Source organism: Falco rusticolus, chromosome 1 (assembly GCF_015220075.1).
Source record: "Falco rusticolus isolate bFalRus1 chromosome 1, bFalRus1.pri, whole genome shotgun sequence".
Taxonomy (NCBI): domain Eukaryota; kingdom Metazoa; phylum Chordata; class Aves; order Falconiformes; family Falconidae; genus Falco; species Falco rusticolus.
In genome coordinates this window covers 38,445,867-38,464,333 of record NC_051187.1, presented here as the reverse complement: position 1 = coordinate 38,464,333, position 18,467 = coordinate 38,445,867, and the positions used below count along the sequence as shown (strand labels likewise).

Sequence of the window (18,467 nt, the reverse complement as noted above, 5' to 3'; positions counted from 1 at the left end):
CCTGCATGATAAACTCACTCGGAAAGGCTGCTTGCTTCATGCTGTGGGAGAAGTCTTACTTCATAGTTTGTTGGTCTGTAATTCTGCAAATATTATGAAGATGCACAGGTTTTTTGTAAATGGGGATTCTCGGCATCCTGATGAGACAAAGGTGATCTCTGAGAAACTTTTTGCAACAGGTTGTCACTTGTGCCAAACTAAATAGGCTTCTGAGACAGAGTGGATATTTCTGTGCATAAAAAGAAAGTCTACATTGCATTTTGGAACATTAAAATCTTACCCTTCAAAATTCTCTCTTTCTCTCCAGCCAGCTAAAATGAAATCTCTCTGTCTGCAGTACATATACTTTTCTGGCACATGGTACTGGATGTTCATGGGGACTGCATACTGGACTACAGGAATAATGAATCAGATCCAGCTTATTGCAGTATGCTCCATTTTTACCTTTCCCTAATTTAACCTCTCTGATTAGTAAAAATATCACGCTGACATTTAGTGTAAGATTATTTAAAAAAAAAAATTGGCTAAAGCAATGAAACATTGATGAGATACTCTGTTGCCCTGCTCTTGAAGACAAAAGAACAGCAATACAGGACTGCAAGTTACCAAAACACATTCAGTGTTTAATGCAGCCAGGCAAAACATAGACTCTCATCTTTGACTCATGTTATCGGAGAACTCCCTTTAAACATTCAGAGGACTTGCTGTCCTCAAGACATTAATTTGCTCCCATGCAAATCTCTGCAATTCGTTTGTTTTTAATAATGTGCAAGTGCCTTTTGATACAGAGCTGAATGTTGTCTTCCGTTATGGGTGGAATCTGTTTCAAGAGTGAGAATTGTGTGATGCATCATGTTTCTGACTACAGACCAATAAAGAAAAATGCTCATACAAATAACTAAAGAGAAGAGGGGGGGGATATGGTGCCATGCAGGCAGGACAGAGAGAAAGAGTCTATACATCCATAGCTTGCAAACAACCCTCCTTAATTGCATGAGACACAATTATTATTATTTTTAATAATATATAGTTATTCATAAGCTCTGAACTGTGCAGCAGGATTTTTCTTTACTGTAAATTGAGTTAGCATATGTATATAGCTCTTTAGAAAAGCTTTCTGTGCCACTTGTTTCTGATTTTTGACTTGTAGCTGATTGTTCATCACATTCCAGATATCTTCTTGTAATAACAGAGCATATATTTTTCTTCAGATATTTAAGACAGAAAAAGACATTATTCAGAAAAAGAGAGTTATACCCTGTTGGCTTTCTGAGCCTGTTACCTAGCCCTACATGCAGATGTTTCAGAGGTCTTCTCCCTCCTCCTTTTAATTTCAAAAAAGTTTCAAAGGATGGAAGGCAGACAACACAATTACTGAGCTGCATAGTAATTAACAGACAGAGGTGGAATACCTCATTCATACTGTCACCATGAAGCTGTACTTCAGCTCCCCTGAGAATAAATTATGTGGGCTTGTACTATTGGAGATACTACCTCATCAGTGTATTAGCAGTGAGAGCTCTGTCTTAAGGATTGTATGTCTGCTAGTTCAGGTGACTTACAAGACAGTGACGTGTTGAAGTGTCCCTTCCCTTATGGTGTGTCTGGGAGAGTGCTGGCATAGGGTAATGGCTAGTGAAGTATTGAGCCTTTTTTTGTCCTGTTGCATTTTAAAATTAAATAGTCTTTTGGATTCCCCAAAGTTTAACACAACATTTTACTGTTAATTGCTAGGCATGTAGATGTTGTGCCTGAATGCTAATGGAGCAGTGACAATGAGATGCTAATGGCTTTTGCTGGTATGGAAGAAGAACATGGAATAGGGATTTTTGAAGTTAACCCAGTAAACCTATTTAATTCAGGATAAGATTAATGTTAAAATGCTCTTAAGCATAGAATTAGGTCAAATGGACTACAGATATTTTTCTAATATCTAAGACAGATGTGTTTCACTAATGATAGTTAAATTATCCAAGTGATTAACAAGGTCTTGCTGTCATACAATAAAGGTCTTGGCAGCACAGATGCAAGTTCTTTCTTCCCAATAACATCTTTCCAATAATTTATATTTTTTTACTAATATAATGGAAAGTTAACAAGTTTCTTCCTTTTGACCTTTCTACATCTTCTGTCCAAAGCTGCTTTTTTTCACCCGTTGACAGAGTAGGTGATGTAGTCTGACACAGATATGCCTGAAACGTCACAAGTTGAGTCCATTATGAGGGGAAAAAAACCACCAAACCAGTTGCTCTCAAGTGCCATTTCCTTAATCTTTAGAAATAAACATGAAATACTTAACTTTACATCAAACAGATTTCAGCTTCTTACGTTGTTTGAGATTCTCCTAAAACTTAGGAGTGATGCAACAAAGGAATGAAACAAAATATAATACCAAAGAGAGAAACTGGTGTCAGGATATATTTTTAAATAGGAATTTTGTTGTAGTTGCTTATGCACAATTTAGTAGACCCTTTTCCCTGTTCTCTTCATTTCCACTACAGATAATATATTTTGAGACATTAATACCCAGTTTTATTTTTATCTTAGCTTTCAAAATAATAGCAAAATGTATAGGAAGTGACCTCAAAAGAATATTAAGTCCTTGATTTATCATTTGGTTATAACTTAGGGATTACCTTATCTTTTTGGAGAAGTTTGCCTTATTGCTATTGCCAGATGGGGAAACTAAGAAAATACCTTAGGTAAACAAAATATTAAACCCACTAATTGTTTAACTCTTAAATTACACTGAGTTGCATTAAATTGTCTTTAATTGTAGCAGAAATTGTTAAAAAGCACTGATGTTCTCCTTGGATTCATATCTTTCAAAAGAACAGGTATCAGTAGCAATTAGGAATTTGGAATGAATTCTCATGTCTCACAGGCTGCAGTGGTCTTTGCCATGTAAGTTGAGTAACACTAATGACTGTCTCAACTACAGTCAACTTATCAGATGAAGGAAAAGCTATATAACACAATGAATGTAAAAGTATAGGCACTGTGTCTGTCTAGTATATATATCAAATATATTTGTGAGTTAGCCTAGAAGAGCATAGTACTTTCATGTAGGAAAAATATGTAGTGTTCTGTTTTGTTTGGTTTTTTTTTTTTAAGCAAAGTTAGGATGTGACTTGGCGCAGTTGCCATGAGTTCTGTGTTACGTATTGCAGCAGCTTTTTTATTATATTAAGGTGCAACTTGGGTAACCTAACAAATGATAGCTATTTGCCTACCTGTCTTTGAACCCCCCCAGCGATTCTATAGATTCTCTATGGAATTTTTTAACTGGATGTAACAAGCTAGAGATTGGGGGGGGGGGGGGCGGGAAGCAATTTTCTTGCTGCAATTAAAACCTATTGCCTCTTGCTCTGTACTTAGTGAATATGAAGAGCAATTATTGTATTTTTATTTTGGTTAATTTTATATATTTGGAAAATCTCCCTCATCTTTTTGAAGATAAATAAGTCTAATTCTCCCAGTGTTTTTCTTATATGCCATCTCGTTAATCTCTTGTCATTTTTTCTCCTCTCCTCTGAATTCATTCTAGTTATTCAGTGTATTTTTTTAAAATGTAGGTCCCAAATACAGACACCATAATTAAGCTTAATTTTCATTAATGCTCAGTAGAACAGGAAGACTCTTATGTATTTTTTCTGTGAAGTTACTGATTATACATTCAAGTGTGCTAGTTTGCTGAATTGCTTTTACAATAGCATGACATTTTGGCCATTTCTGGTTTGAGAATCTAATTCTTTACAGGCATATGTGAATATACGTGCTGGGATACACACACACATTTTCTGCTGCTCATCTTGTTATCTTTTAGCTGCTTATAGACAGATTTATTTATGCTCAAATAATTCTGTGGAAAATTAAGGCCAGCTGGCTAATAGCTTCGACCTTTTATCCTTTGTAAGGATAGGTGCTACACTTCATTTTCATTCCCTTGAACTTTACCCATCCTCTGTGACTTCTGAGAAATTAATAACTAATAACTGGTGACTGCTGCTAATTTCTGAAATACTCCAGTGTTTTTCATGAGGGCCCACTTAGTTTGAAGGCATCTACTGCATTCAAGAAGTATCTAAAATAATATGAAGTTGTCTCAATGGTAGTCTTCCTCTGTTTCTCAGTGATTAGTGAACCCAATGCTAATATCATTAAGATTATTTTTTTTAACTTAGTTAATTTCTTGAAAGAAAAGGAGAATTAACATACATGTCTAGATCTACACTGATTTTAACAGAAATTTCAAATCAAAATAGCTCAATAATTGTAAGGACTTATTCACGTTTGTTCTCCATAGGGGAAAGCTTCCCTGTCATGCACACATTTGAAATGTAACATGCTAAATTGTTGTCTGTTGTTGCATGCTGAGAAGTTAGTGTAACCTCCTAGTGATCTGATATCACCCCTGCATATTGGTCTAGCATTGATTTACATTCTAATGCTTCATCTGTCATTACTCACACATCAGAACTGACCTCCAGGCTTACGGCAGCCTTTGGAAATTTGCAATTTTTATTTTTTTTTCTTCCTGAGATGAATAGTTCAACCTTTTTGCCACAGATGCAGAAACTTCATTTTAAGAAAATATCAAGGGAGCTACTGTAAATGTTTTTCCTGATGCCAACTGGGAGTTCAGTAGTATCCATTTGTACCACAGAAGGTTATTAAAGCTTTGTAAATGAGTCATTTAAAGCTTGACTGACCTCTCTTCAGAATCCTTCTCTTCCCATTCTTTATAATTATATTCTTTCTATATAAAACTTGTCATCATTAACCAACTATATGACTTCCAATTAGGAGGGAAATACTGTTCCCCCATTCTTTTTCAAGATACAGTTTTATTAAGATCTGTTCACTGAAAGGGAAGGTTTTCTCTGTGTGATAGTGAAAAGCTTAGGAAGTGCATCAAATATGGTTTAAATTTGTTGGAGTCCTAATAAGCAGAACCTGATCTGCAAGCTGAACATTTGCAGAGGGATTTATCTTGATAAAATAAATTCACAGGAGTCCCTTAGCCTCCTCCTGAACAAGTGAAATTCAAATGGATCAGAAGAAATTTAATTAAATTATCGCTCATCTCAAAGCAAAGGCCTTTGCTTTTTTAATTTTCTTTCTTGATCTTATCAAGAAAATTAATGAATAAGAATGCAGCGCAATTACCTAGACAATGGATGTAACATGCCTCTTGGTTAAGCTATTCCTGTATCTTAAGCAGAAACTGGAAATTAATCTTTTAGGCTACAGATTGAGAGAATTGTCTCTATTGGAATTTTGTGTTGGACACTGAATTATGTTGGTACACTATTACAGCAAAATGCCGGTTTCACATCTCAGTGGGAATATGTGTACATCTTTCTGTTGGAGATACTAAGCTGCATTTTTTCAGTCATGTGGGGTTGCCTCTGGTAGTCCTTGATGTAGAATAACTTGGGTTATATCAGGCAGGTTTCAGACATGGGTAGAGGATTTTCACTTGCCTGTTTGTTCAGAGGTGTGAATTTTATCCTCCATGATAAAGTCATGATCCCATACAACTTTTCCTGTGCTGTTACAGCTGTTAGCAGATTAACAACTTTGTTATGACTGTAATGTAGTTAGCAGCCAATGTATGCTACTCCACTTTGTCAAGGCAAAGTCACTTTTTCTAGTCTTCTGTCTACTGCCTTGAAATCCAGGAGCTTCCGTGTCTTATCTTAGACCTAGTTATTTGATGGATTGTTTATTTGCCACATCAAATCACGTTTCAGAACATTCGGTGAACAACATCTTAACACCTACAGGATAGATGGCATCAGTGATCACTCCTGTAAGTCTTTGCCACCTCATGGTACTGATTTTTCTGTCCTTCATGAGTAATTTTTACCAGTATTGTTGTTCATGGTTTTCTTTTGTCAACTGAGCTTTGCTTGTGTCAGACTCAAAATTATACTGGGTGCTTTTCAAGGTAAATGGCACAGTAAAACCAGGAAATCATATAGGACCACGCTAGCTAAAGTATTGCGTCCTCAGCCTAACTGCTTTTGAAGGTTGAGCATCATTGCTTTTGAATGAAATTCCAGGATTATATCCTAGTAAGAAATGTGGTGGGGCAGGGAGCTCTCTATTAAATTAGTGCTAAATAATACATAGTGAAAGAAGACTGGGGGTTTAATTTCTTAGCACAAAGAGGTGAGATGAAAATGATAAGTTGAAGAAGACAACTTAAAAGAAAATAAATATCTGTTAGACAACAGAATTGCTGGTTGTTAAGGATCTGGTATTGCACTTGTAAGATGTTTGCAGAGTAACTGCAGTTTTATGTTGCTGTTACCAAGATGCAAGTAACAGCTTGGTGAGTGTGAAGTGGTGCATTCCTCCTTTATCTCTTTTGCAGAGAGGAGTCAAGATAGCACTGCAGCGGTGCTGTCTGACTCCAGTTCCACACAGGATATGTTTAATGAGCCTGCCAGTTCTCAAGACAGCCTGAGGAAGACTTATACAGAGAAGAGGATTTCTACTACCTGTGCTGATACACTGATGCCCAGCAAAGAAACCCTGGGATCTACAGAGGAAAAGAGTATGCCCAATTTAATAGATAATGTCAGCTGGTATATTCTCATTAAAAGGTTTCTTTTGGCATGCAGAAGCACTGAAATACGCTACACTGTGACTGAGAATTTTAATTAGGCATTACTGCTGTGTGTATGTATGTAGCTTAAAATTGGAACTGTACTTTGTTTATGTAGCCATCATCCCAGTTTGGGCTACCAGTTAAACCTTAAAAAGAAATAATAATGATAAACTGCTGTCTGTGATGGCCCTTTGACTGGCTTGCCGCCTTTTAGGTTATTATTTACTCTTTCTTAAATGTTTCCAATCTCTAAATAAATTAAGGAGTACTTATTTGAAGGTAATCTCAACCAAAACATTTTTTCTTTTCCCTGTGTATAGGTATACTTTTTGTTCTGGCCCAGTAGCAGCTTGATATTCAGCACATAGAAGAGCACAACTAGTGGAATTAGTTGTTTTATTCTATTGGATACTTTATTTTAGTGGAGAAGTGGAATTGCTGTCTACCACATTTTTCCATATGTAATAGTACTAAGTGTTCTGTATTCTACTGGAAAAATTGTCTCAAAATTAGCTGGAATTTCCCTTTGTCTGATGTTTATATAGTTGGATGTGGCAGTAGATAGAGGCTGGACTGGCAGGGAAAGACAAACAAGACCGATGTATAAATTATGCCCACCTTTCCAGGTTGTAGCCCTTTGTGGGACGTTAAGTCTTTTTTGCCAGTTGACACTATACTTTAGTCTTTTCCAGTTCCATAGATCCAGAAACCATGGTATGTGGATAGCTCTGATTCACTTTACTGATCTCACTAGGAACGACTGCCAACTAGTCATCTTTTTTTTCGCAGGCTTGGATTAGATTGCTTTCATGTTAAGAGTATTTTACTTCAGTCTTGCCTAAGCTACGGAAGGCTGTGGTGATGTTTGCATCAATATGGTGAAATAGATGCCAGTTCCTAGTTCTGTAAGATAGTGCTTAATATAATCACTAAATTGAGTAATCTTTTGAGTACTAGACTAAAAACATGGCTCTTTTCCAGGCTTGCAGTGAGTTGTGTTATTGTCATCAGTTGTCTGTCATAAAAGCTGTGTTAAATGCATTCTTACATTACTAGCATTAGAATAAATGTTGTACTTTCCATAAAGCTACCTGCAGAGTAAAATTATAATGGATACATAGATTGTGCAAACAAATTTTGAAAAAATTCTGTTCTGGAAAACGTTTGACTCAAGGTTCAGCCTTACTGAAGAAAAAGTTAAGCAGCAGCTTTGTACTTGATGAAGAAGTACATTTCAGCATCTCTCTAGCCTGCTCAGAGATAAGATCTAATGTAAGAGGCTCTTTATCATAGCAAAGACAAAGACACAGTAAACCTCAATGACTAAAAATCAAAGTTAAAAAAATGAATCTGCATGCAGTATGCATGTTTTCAGCAGTAATGACTAGCTAACAGGAGACGTGGAAGCTCCCACGGATGTTTTCTGAAGTAAGATATGGTATCCTTCAAGGAAAGATGGGTCAATTGAACTAAGAGTTACAGAGTTAGTCGAAAATACTTGGATGGAACTGTAGGTCCTACATTATCCAGAAGGCCAGGTTAGCAGCTGCTAATCATTCTGTCCAGGCCTAAATTGTGTTCTGGAATTCTGTGTTCTAGGTAGACTGTTAAGAATAATGCATTTCACTTGGCAGGATGGCTTTACTTTTCTGTTCCTTCTTCCTTTCTTTGCAAAAGAGTTTTATTTAATTTACACTTTTATTTTGTTGTTGTCCCCTCTCCTCCCCCATCTTCCAGCAGTATACAAAATCCTGCATTGTATAAGGGGTGCTGAATTCTTGCTATTGCTCAGGAAAAAATCCAGATAAAGACAATGCAGAGGTCAGTGTGTGGCCTGCCTGTTGAATGAGCTGAAAATTACTTTTTAATTAAAAACATTAGGGATAGTAATTTTTTCAGGAGCCATTCAATAATTTTGTCTATGCTTTAATAAAGATAGCGATTACCATTTGTTGTATTTAATTTTTGTCATTTTGTATATTTCATTTGCCATTTTGTAATTCTTATTGATGCTTTTGTCTTCTCTTAATGTTCCAGTTGCAGGAAAGTTGGAAGAGCTGCTGGAGAACTCAGAATCTTACCATCCTGCTGAGCCTACTGGCCAGAAAATTCTGGTGGATCCTCAGTCTGCTTCTGGCAATCCCATCAAAGCTGCAATCCCCCCACCCTCACAGTGGGACTGCAAAAAGAAAGCTGAACCTTGCGGAGATGCATCTGACTTTCCTCACGGTCTTCCAGCGGACCTTGAGGAACAGCGGAAGTTCCTGACAGAGCAGTGTATTGCCTCCTTCTGTTTGTGTCTCAGCCGCTTTCCCCAGCACTACAAGAGCCTCTACAGATTGGCTTATCTGTACACATACAGCAAAACACACAAGGTGAGCAGACCACTGATACATTAGCTGACTAGCTGTGTTTATTGCCTGAGTAAACAAACTGTATTGTCATTTCTACTATTTCAGAAGTCTCACTGTTATAATACAGCAGGTAAATTTGTTTAATGCAGTTTGGGTTGGAACTATACTTTTGGAAGTTTTCAGCTCCTAGATTGATTCATGTGTGTGAGGCCAGTTGAGTAGGAAAAAATTTTTATTACTGAACTAAGTAATTTTTTGTCATTCAGTAGAGAATTACCTTTTAGATACATCACATAAATCTAAGATGCTCTCGTAAAAATGACAGCAATTATTTACTGAATAAGAGAACTGAAAAGTGAATTGGAAGCAGAAGTTCTTCAGTATTGGTGTAAACACATCATGTAACAGATTTTCTTGCTATCTTGGGTCTTTGTAGAAGGAAAGTTTTCCTACTGTCACAGCATAGAGGTCATCTTGAGTAAGACAATTATTTGCTGTCTGGAAATCACTGAGTGAAATTCAGTCAGATATCCTACTGGTCATGAGCTGGTAATTTTGTAGTAAACAGAAATAATAATGTCTTGGTGACTATAATAGTATCAGTTCCTATCTGAGCTGAGGGCAAAATAACTTGCTTCTTCCAGCATGACTCTAGCATATTTTTTGTAATAAAGTTAATTTTAAAAGCCTTCTGCTATGAATTACCATTGTTTTGGTTTTAAAATTATGTCATCCTTTATTTTATTTCTGCATACTTCTGTTATGGTAATGCTTTGTCTTTCTGAAGTATCAGTTAGTAAAATGTGTGGAATGGTAGGTTGAAATTATCAGAGTTATTTCACTAACTGTCTTTACCAAGGTTTGAACTCACAGATTTTCTATTTGGAAGCCTTGTGTTATGTCATATGCTGCACTGCCTGGCTTCCTGAATTCTCTTCCCCACCCATATTGAAGCTTGTGTGAATAATAGGGAAGGGAAGGGAATGGAAACAAATCATTCCCCTTCCCTCATAGTAGAAAAAATATCAACAACACTGCTGCAAATCGAGCAGTAGCATGTCTTACCAGTCTATTGTGATGAATATTCCATTTGGCTGTACAGTGATTATCCAGAAAAATATTACCCTTTTTTTAAAGATAGCTTGTTTTGAAAACATTTTTATGCTGTTTGTATGTGACAGTTGTTAATTTTTCCATGAAGCTATTTGTTAATAGGAGCTGTAGATTCCTGCAATCTGTCATTACTGTTGCTGACAAATGATTTTGTATCAACATTCAGCAAAAAATGCTGCCTGTTTTCAATTTATTGGTTGAAATAGCATGTCCTTGCCTGAGGAACTATATGCAAAATATTTTCTTCTGGTTTTTTTTTTCACGAAGAAGCCTTCTCTTGCTTTTTGTATCTCTCTCTCTCTCTCTCTCTAAATATCAACTTAGTGTTTTGTAATGTTTTTCTGTATGAAATACACATTGTTGTCTAAAATCTTACCTTTCTTGGAACTCATAAAAATTGAATCCTGCCTGTTTGAGCCTGGTAGTTACCAGGTTGGCTTCAGCTGGCATTGTTGGGTTTTACTGTCCTTATCATTTCTCTGCATAACAAAACACTGCAGAAAAAAAGTCTTTGTACTGATGTATGTATAGTATGTACTTTCATGAGGTTGTAATTTTCTTTCTCTGATAACTAATTCAGGCTCTTTTGTAGAGCAATAGCAAATGTCTGTGTTTTAATGGCACACTAATATGTCTTTAGTGGGAGTTATACTCTTGAACAAACTGAAAACACAAAATACATCTATACTTTTTCAGCAATAAATAGAGTAAGAAGTATGCTTAGATATACTGATGATAAGCCTGGCTGTAAGAATGTGACAAGTTATATCAGGTTGAGTTGCTGTGGGGTCTGAGCAGATTACTGGTAAATTTTAGAAAGCTGAAATAAATTTTTAAAGGCATATAACCATCTTGGAAAATTCAGCATTTATGTACCAGTGCCAGGAATTTGTATGAAGAATTTAGACTGATGGCCAAAATTCATGGTTGGCTGGGAAAGGAGAGGATTGGCAGATCTCCACAGTGCATAGAAAAACAAGTTTCCATATGCAATCTGTTTTCTCCCATTTTACAGTATTACTGGTTTTGCTGTTGCGAGATTAGTAAAAATAGTTGTTGAGTCCTTTTTTTAGCATCTTTTCAAAATCTTTCAACATTTTGTTTGGCTACATATTCTTGGTTTTGTTTCCCCTGCAAAATCCTGCTTACTATTTGGAGGCTATTTCTCTTTGTTTTATTCTGTTATCAGAGCAAATTTGGACATAGCTGTGTTTTGTTGGAATAAATGTGCAGGAAAGTAAGGATGAATTTTCAGAAGTTACCATTGCTGGTTTGGGCAGCAGTTTGTTTCCCATTCACCTTGCTTTTGTCTTGAAGTAAAGTCTTCATCCTTTGTGATTTTTACCTCCAAAATGAGTGTTGGCACAGTTTGAAAGGAGAAGATAGGACTTGGCAAGATGCTGTTTGTCAGTATAGCTAAAAAGTTTTGTGAAAAGTATTTGTCGTATGGTCCTTATGGATCAGTATGTAGAACTGTGCTGGTTGCAGAGTATCAGACGATTGTCAGGAAATAAAAAATATTTACTTGCTTTTTTATCTCAAAATGAGAAGTACTCTGTAAATCCCAGAAGAATCTGCTCACAGATATTGTTTGTATGACTTAAAAACCCTAAGTTTATGTCTTCTATTACGAACAGAGCTCTTAATGGAGAAATTAATGTTGAGTATAACATAATATCAGTGGTATGACAGTTTAGTCAAACTAGGCATAATGTATGCATGTAAAAATTAAAAGATTATACATATGTAGGTTTAATATATATTTAGAGACAGTCATAATCTGTAAGCATAATAGAAGTAAGCATTTCAAGTAGCAACAGTTTGGTAATAACAGTTCATTCAAACGGCTATTCTTCAAGGTCAGTAGTTTTTATTTTGCTTTGATGCAGTAGCACCAAGGGTTTTTTGAGACACAGCCTTCTGATAGACCAGAAAAGAAATCAGAGGGAAGGATTAAGGTATAGTAGGACGTTTTGTACACCTCTCAGCAACACTTCATGGAGTTACCAAGTTAGGTAAAAGGTGGCTTCTGACACCGTTGAGTTAAAGAGTATCCATCTCAGGTGGCTCAGATTTCCACTTGGTTGACTGTGAGAGATTTTACTTTTCCACTTTAACAGTGCTGGTAAACTCTTTTTGCAAGTTATTGTACCCTGTCAGTCATCTTGTCTTTGAATCTTGGGGTGATAAAGATGTGGGAGGCAACAGCTGAACTGGAAAGAGTACTTCATAATTGCCCTGAGTCAGACAGCCAAATCCAGCAAGCAGTATGCCAAGAAGAATAAATCCTTTTTGCTGTGTCCTGGATCCCTTCACCCACTCCTAATAACTTCATCAACTGAAAACTAAGCAGAGCAGACTCTGTGAAATCTAATGAGTTGAGACCTGCTCAGGCGTATTTACTGGGAATAACAGATCATGCTGATTTAAGGAGAAGGGTACTGGAAAATCTGTAACTACATCTTTTATTCCTATTAGTTTTGATAGTGTGAAGTTACCGTGTAATTGCCCTATTTGTCAGAATGATCTTTTTTCCTCCTAGCTAGGTTACTGCCATCATCTTGTTCAGTAAAAGCCTATGAATTATATGTACCAAATACATGCCTATGGATGGTCAGTATAATGTGCACCGCAGATCACCAGAGCATGATGCTACACTTAATGATCTCTGAACATTTTCATCATAAAACTTAAATTCAGAAATACATCCATAGCTAAAATTTCTTTAGATTGGGATTTTATATTTAAGCTTTGTGGTGATAGCTTTCTTCAGGGTTTTGTTTTCCTTTAATTTTTGTATGATAGTGTTAACTGTAAGCTTCAGATTGCCACACACTTTAGGCAATTTTTCACTTTGTTTTCACACTTCGAATTTACTTATGTTTCTGATGACTATGATTGGCATAAAATAAAGCATTTATGTGCCTGGATCTTGGACATTATGATAGGCTTATTTTTACTGGCTTCTGAGTTTATTCAAAATGGGATGACTTTTACGGAAGACCAGATTTTTGTAGGTTCTTTTCTGTGCTGTATTTTCTCCTGTATGTATTTCAAAGTATTTTGCAGGCTTAGGTTAATAGGATTACAGAAATACATATTATAAAAGTATCACCATAGGAAAAAGTATACAGTTAAGTTTACATATTTTGCTTCCTTCAATGTTCATTAAATTTGACAGTCAGTGACAATAATTAAATTTATTGGTTCCCCTGACTAGCCAGAAAGTACCTTGTAAGGTTTATAAGTGAACACATATTTGTTCCATACCAAAAGAAAGTTATCCAAATCCTCTTGACTGTTGTACACTGTGATCATTAAGGTCCTGTATAAGTACATATATTAGCTCTCTGAATGAAGGATTTTTGACATCCGTAAATATCTGGTTAGTATTTCTAGTGTTCAGCTTTCTTGCACATGAATCCATAATCAGCATTCTACTGGAGGGGATGCTCCAATTCTAGTAAGACATTGGAGATTTCTGCATGATTACTGCCATTAGGACAAAAGCACTTATGATTGAGCAGGGTTTTTACTGTTTCACCAGACTCCTGTAAAGAAAATAATCTGGAAGACAGGATAAGAACTTTGCTAATACATTGCTTCCCCTCCCCACTCCCCAACTGGGATGTATTTTTTTTGATGGACATGATTTAATCAAATCTATGATTCACAGAAGCGTATTTCCAGCTCACAGAACACAAATCAGAAATCAACATTCTCATTTGTCTCCATGAACGAAACATCTTCCTCTTTCTTTTATCTGCTCTGTAGTGAAGTTGTCTCTAAAAAAAGCCAGGCTAATGCAACATGAGTGCTACTTTCTAATACTGAAATTATAAAATGAAGTAAAGCAAAACTTCTGTCTGTGAAACCTTACAATTAATAATTGTCCCATCTGTTAGTCAGCTTTTGCCTGAAGCCAACAGCTGTCCCTAATTCTCAGCAACACAAGAGATGTTCATGCGTTGAACTCTTAAGAGGGGTACTGCTTTTATGAATATTTGATTGCTGCCTATCATTTAGTCTCCTACTGATAGTTTCCTGTTAATTCACTGAGCACTAGTCACCAAATTTGATGACAGGTGTGGAATTTTCCAGAGAGGTTAAGAGAAATGACATGGAGGGCCATGGCTAGGTAGAGGTGGTAGGCCTGGATTCACCACCCAACCACAGGAAGGCTGCAGTCTGAGCCCAGAGGTTGCCCTTTGTGCTCAGCCTGGCCTCTGGCAGGTGTGCCAGGCAGGTCACTAGCCCTGGGGAGGAGCTGGGGGGGCTTCTAGAGGGTTGACGGGGAACTGGAGGGGCTGAGGGACAGGGAGGGCCAGCGTGGGCACGAAGCGGCCTGCTGTGCAGAGGGAGGTCGCAGGACACCCAGGACAGTGAGTTCCACTGTTTGCTGAGGAAATTAATACTTTTTTTAATATAAATTATTTTATATTAAACATTAAAATTCCACTTTTAACAAAACAATTGTGTTTTAAATATACCTGTAGGTCAGGTTTCTGTAGGTGATGGGAGATGGAGGGTGGATCTCAATGAAACAAAGAGGTAAAAAAAAAAAACACAACAAAAAAAACCCCCAAACAACCAAGAAAGCAAAACTTAATGATATGAGGCTGGATTCAGCAGCTGTAGGGGACTGACTAGTCTGCTGGGGCTGATCAGTCTGGATGCTTGTTCTGAGAAGCAAGCTGGCTTCTCTCTCCTGAGGGATGCATTTTCCAAATCACATGCCACTACAAATACTGTTGGAGCAGCAGCTAGGTGGAAAATGAGAAATGACAATGCAGGTTAATAAATAAAAGCAAGTGAATGCTTTGCACTTGTAATGTGGTGGCATTTCTGTCCCCTGCCTGCAACTCACCTGCCCCATTTCATCCACAGAACCTGCAGTGGGCCCGTGACGTGCTGCTGGGCAGTGGGGTCCCTTGGCAGCAGCTGAAGCACATGCCTGCACAAGGCCTCTTCTGCGAGAGGAACAAGACGAATTTCTTCAATGTAAGTTTATACAGCTGATAAACACACCCATACTTTCTCAGCCATCATATTAACACCTGTTTCTCATTTAAAAGGTTTGTTAAGGGATAGTAATGTGAAATTCAGCACAGGCACATTAAACAAGCCATGAGCAGCTAAAGGAAAGGCAAAATTGTATTATAGAGATACTTACTGGGATTTTCCTCTATTGAAGGGAACCACATTAGAAGAATTATTTATGACAAGCTTGAAAACATGGGGACAGAAGCATGAACGTTTCTCATTTATGCATCATTTAACATACACTTGATGGCTGAACCCTCTATAAAATTTCTAATTCTGTTCACTTTAATTATCCTCTTGTTTACTGTGTCTCAACTAGACTTGCACTTCCTGTGACAAAAAAATAGTACTAGTTGCTCTAAGAAATCTCTGGAGTTGGAAGGAGCTTTCTTGTATTCAGCTTTTGTAGCATGGCTCAGCAGAGAGTATTTCCAAGTCCCACAGTGTAGTAGTGGCGCTGTTGCACAGACTGTACCTGTGATATCTTGTAGTCCACAGGGGTGTCTGTGCCCCTCAGTGATGCCTGACAGAATACTTCTGAGACTTACACAAGTGTTTATCTGTCAAATTCCTGTGATTGCTGTGATTACCACTTAACACGTTGCTGTTGTCTTTAGTATCTCTGGCTTTTCTGAGGTATGTTCTAGGTTTTTGTGCCTCCTGCTCTTTTGTGATAGGATTCTGTAGCTGTTTTGTGGCTTGCAATGTGTGGTGAGAACATGGAGATATTCTGTTTGTCTTTCTGGATTATGTATCTGTTATATGGTCGCCTGTGATTGCAGTGACAGATTGGTTTTTTTGTCTCTGCTTTCCCATTCCGTACTTCTGGTTTAATACTTTAACTGTGAACTTTATTTCAATTTTGTATCTGTTAACATCTATCTTCATTTTTGCTGTATGTTGTCTTAATTAGCACCTTTGTGCAAACTTCTGTTAAGTACAAGGTAAGTGGTGTTCTCTGATTATAATCCCTCAGACAGTCTGAACAACCAAGCAGTACTGACTGTGGTTCAAAATTGTTATCATGGATCAGTTTGCAAAAAGAGATTTTGTCGTTCCATCTTTCTGGATATAAGTTTTCATTAATAAATAGTGTCAGTCTGATTGTGACCTGATTGATGACTACACGGCTTTGTTCTGGTTATTTCCCTGCAGTATCCACCTGCTTTCCTTACAAGAACCCTGCAGTGAGATTAATTCTGGTTAATAACTGGTGAATACTTTGGCTCACATCCATATAATGCAAATATTTTTGTAGGAGTGAATGAAATTACTCAACATGCTTTAAGTCAGGTGTGCATGATCGAGGCTGACATCATTGTAGGCTTAAGTGTTGAGTATCCTGTGGTTTTATGCATGAGGAAGATGAGCAGTGGGTGTGGTGGTGCACTCCCAACCACTCCTTTTGCTGCAGTAGGGGACCGAGCAGTGTGCATAAGGGAGTGTTTATACTTGGAATTATGATTTACCACATTGAGATCAGTGTTTGACCTAAATTGTGTCTAGTTTTTGAATGCTAATGCTAGGTAATGTAATTTAAAGATAGATTCCATTGTATCCCTAGGTGGATGTTCCTAGCATTATTTCAAAAAAACAATCATTCCTTATTCTGCATATTAATCTTTTTATACTCTGAAGGATGAAAAGTGCTAGTGTAGGTACTAAAAGGCTGTATAATAATTGTTTTATAAATCAACAAGAATTAATTCCCATAATTTAATGTTATTAATTTTCTTTAATAAGACATTAAATACACTTTGAAATAAAAGATAACCTTCAACAAAAGGTATGTGCTAGCCCAGTGCAATATATTGGCAATACTTTTAGGAAAGAGAGATGTATGAAAATGTTGTTCTTAGCTTGAACTTGGGTCTGCCAACAGGCAAAGATAATGTTAGTCTAGAGTCCTCCCTGTAGACTGCTGCCTTCAGGCTTGAGAAATTTCAGTCTGGGGACCCTACTCCAGTGTGTTTCAGCTATGGTGATAATATAACTAGCACATGGGATGCCTCAGACACCAAAACAACATGTTGAGGCCTTTGTGAATTGGTGCTAACATCTTGACGTATACGTTAGTCTTCCTGTTAAGAGGTACAGCATATATTTTGAGTTTAGCATGATACAATATTTTGGTGGTCTCATTTTCTACCCAGCTATATTTTCAAAATCCTCTTCAAGTAACACTCTGTGTGGAACATGTGGCAGTAATCCAGTACAGATGACACAGACATAGCACAGTGAGAAAATCCAGATCCAAGAGAGAAAGGGCTACAAGTGCCCATGAAAAAAAGCTGTTAGTGTCATCTGACATTCCAAAATTGGACAAACCTAAAACCCAGTGAACAACTTGTTAAAAAAAATCTCTCAACACTGCGTTGACCTTGTCTGTGTTAAACCTCAACTAGTTTGTTCTCATGCAAAGCTCCTAGCCAGGCAGTGGGTAAGCAAATGTACTGCACCATCTGGGTCAGTGCTCAGAATACAACTTGTGTGTCATGCATTGCATGCAGATGGTATTACAGCCCACTGTCCCAGCTAGTGTCTTCACAGACAGTCAGGTGATAGAACAGAAATTATGAAGCTCTACTGAAGTAAGTAGTCATATCTAATCTTAGAAATTAAATGGTCAATCTTAAAATTTTCTAAGCTTATTAATGTTCGCCAGGGTTATTTTCAGCAGAAACACTTTGTCTGAAGTGTTTATTTGCTTTTGTGAAATGCATTTGGTTTTATTTTTGAGAACTCTTTGGCCTTTGTGGTGCAAAAGAGTTAAATGAATGTCTAAGTGGCTTTCTGTAGATACTTTACTATTGAAATACCTTTTTCTTCTGGAGCAAGTAGCACTAGTATTTTTAATCTCTTGTACAGAATATTCAAGGTTGTTAAAATTATAGCTGACTCAGTTTTACAAGTACAAACAACAGTGTGCAAGAGAGAAACCTACCAAGCAGCTCAAAGACAAGTAGGGACTGTGCCAGCCTGCTCCTCCCAGACATTTTATAAATCATGCATACTCCTAGTAGAATTATTTATGAAATGTTTATGACAGCACCATATGAAAAGAAATAAACCTGGGTAAAGCTGTCTCCTGTTAAATTTTACTGTGGAACTGCTGGTCTGAATCTGTGTGTCACAGTCGGTTGTCTAATTTGTTAACTGTCGCTCAGCTGCGACAGAAATCTCTTTGAATTTTTTACTGTCTTCAGAATAGGCAAAAAGGCATATTCAGTTAGCCCTGATTTCTTCTCACTTGACATATTAGAATAATGTCAGGATGCACAGAACTTCCCTTTTTCAGTTCTTAGAAAAAAAATACTGCGTTATTGTACCTATGTGTT

General features: G+C 37.1%; 1 protein-coding gene across 6 annotated transcripts in view; it reads left to right on the top strand.

The window, feature by feature from the left end:
• The window catches only part of CABIN1 (calcineurin binding protein 1), a 118,015-nt gene that overhangs the window by 35,395 nt on the left and 64,153 nt on the right, over window positions 1-18,467 (top strand). For all 6 annotated transcript variants that reach the window (XM_037373019.1, XM_037372932.1, XM_037372599.1 and 3 more), the window contains 3 exons: window positions 6,383-6,565; window positions 8,657-8,994; window positions 14,974-15,087. In XM_037373019.1, the coding sequence (XP_037228916.1) occupies window positions 6,383-6,565; window positions 8,657-8,994; window positions 14,974-15,087 (635 nt within the window). The remainder of the gene's footprint in view (window positions 1-6,382; window positions 6,566-8,656; window positions 8,995-14,973; window positions 15,088-18,467) is intronic.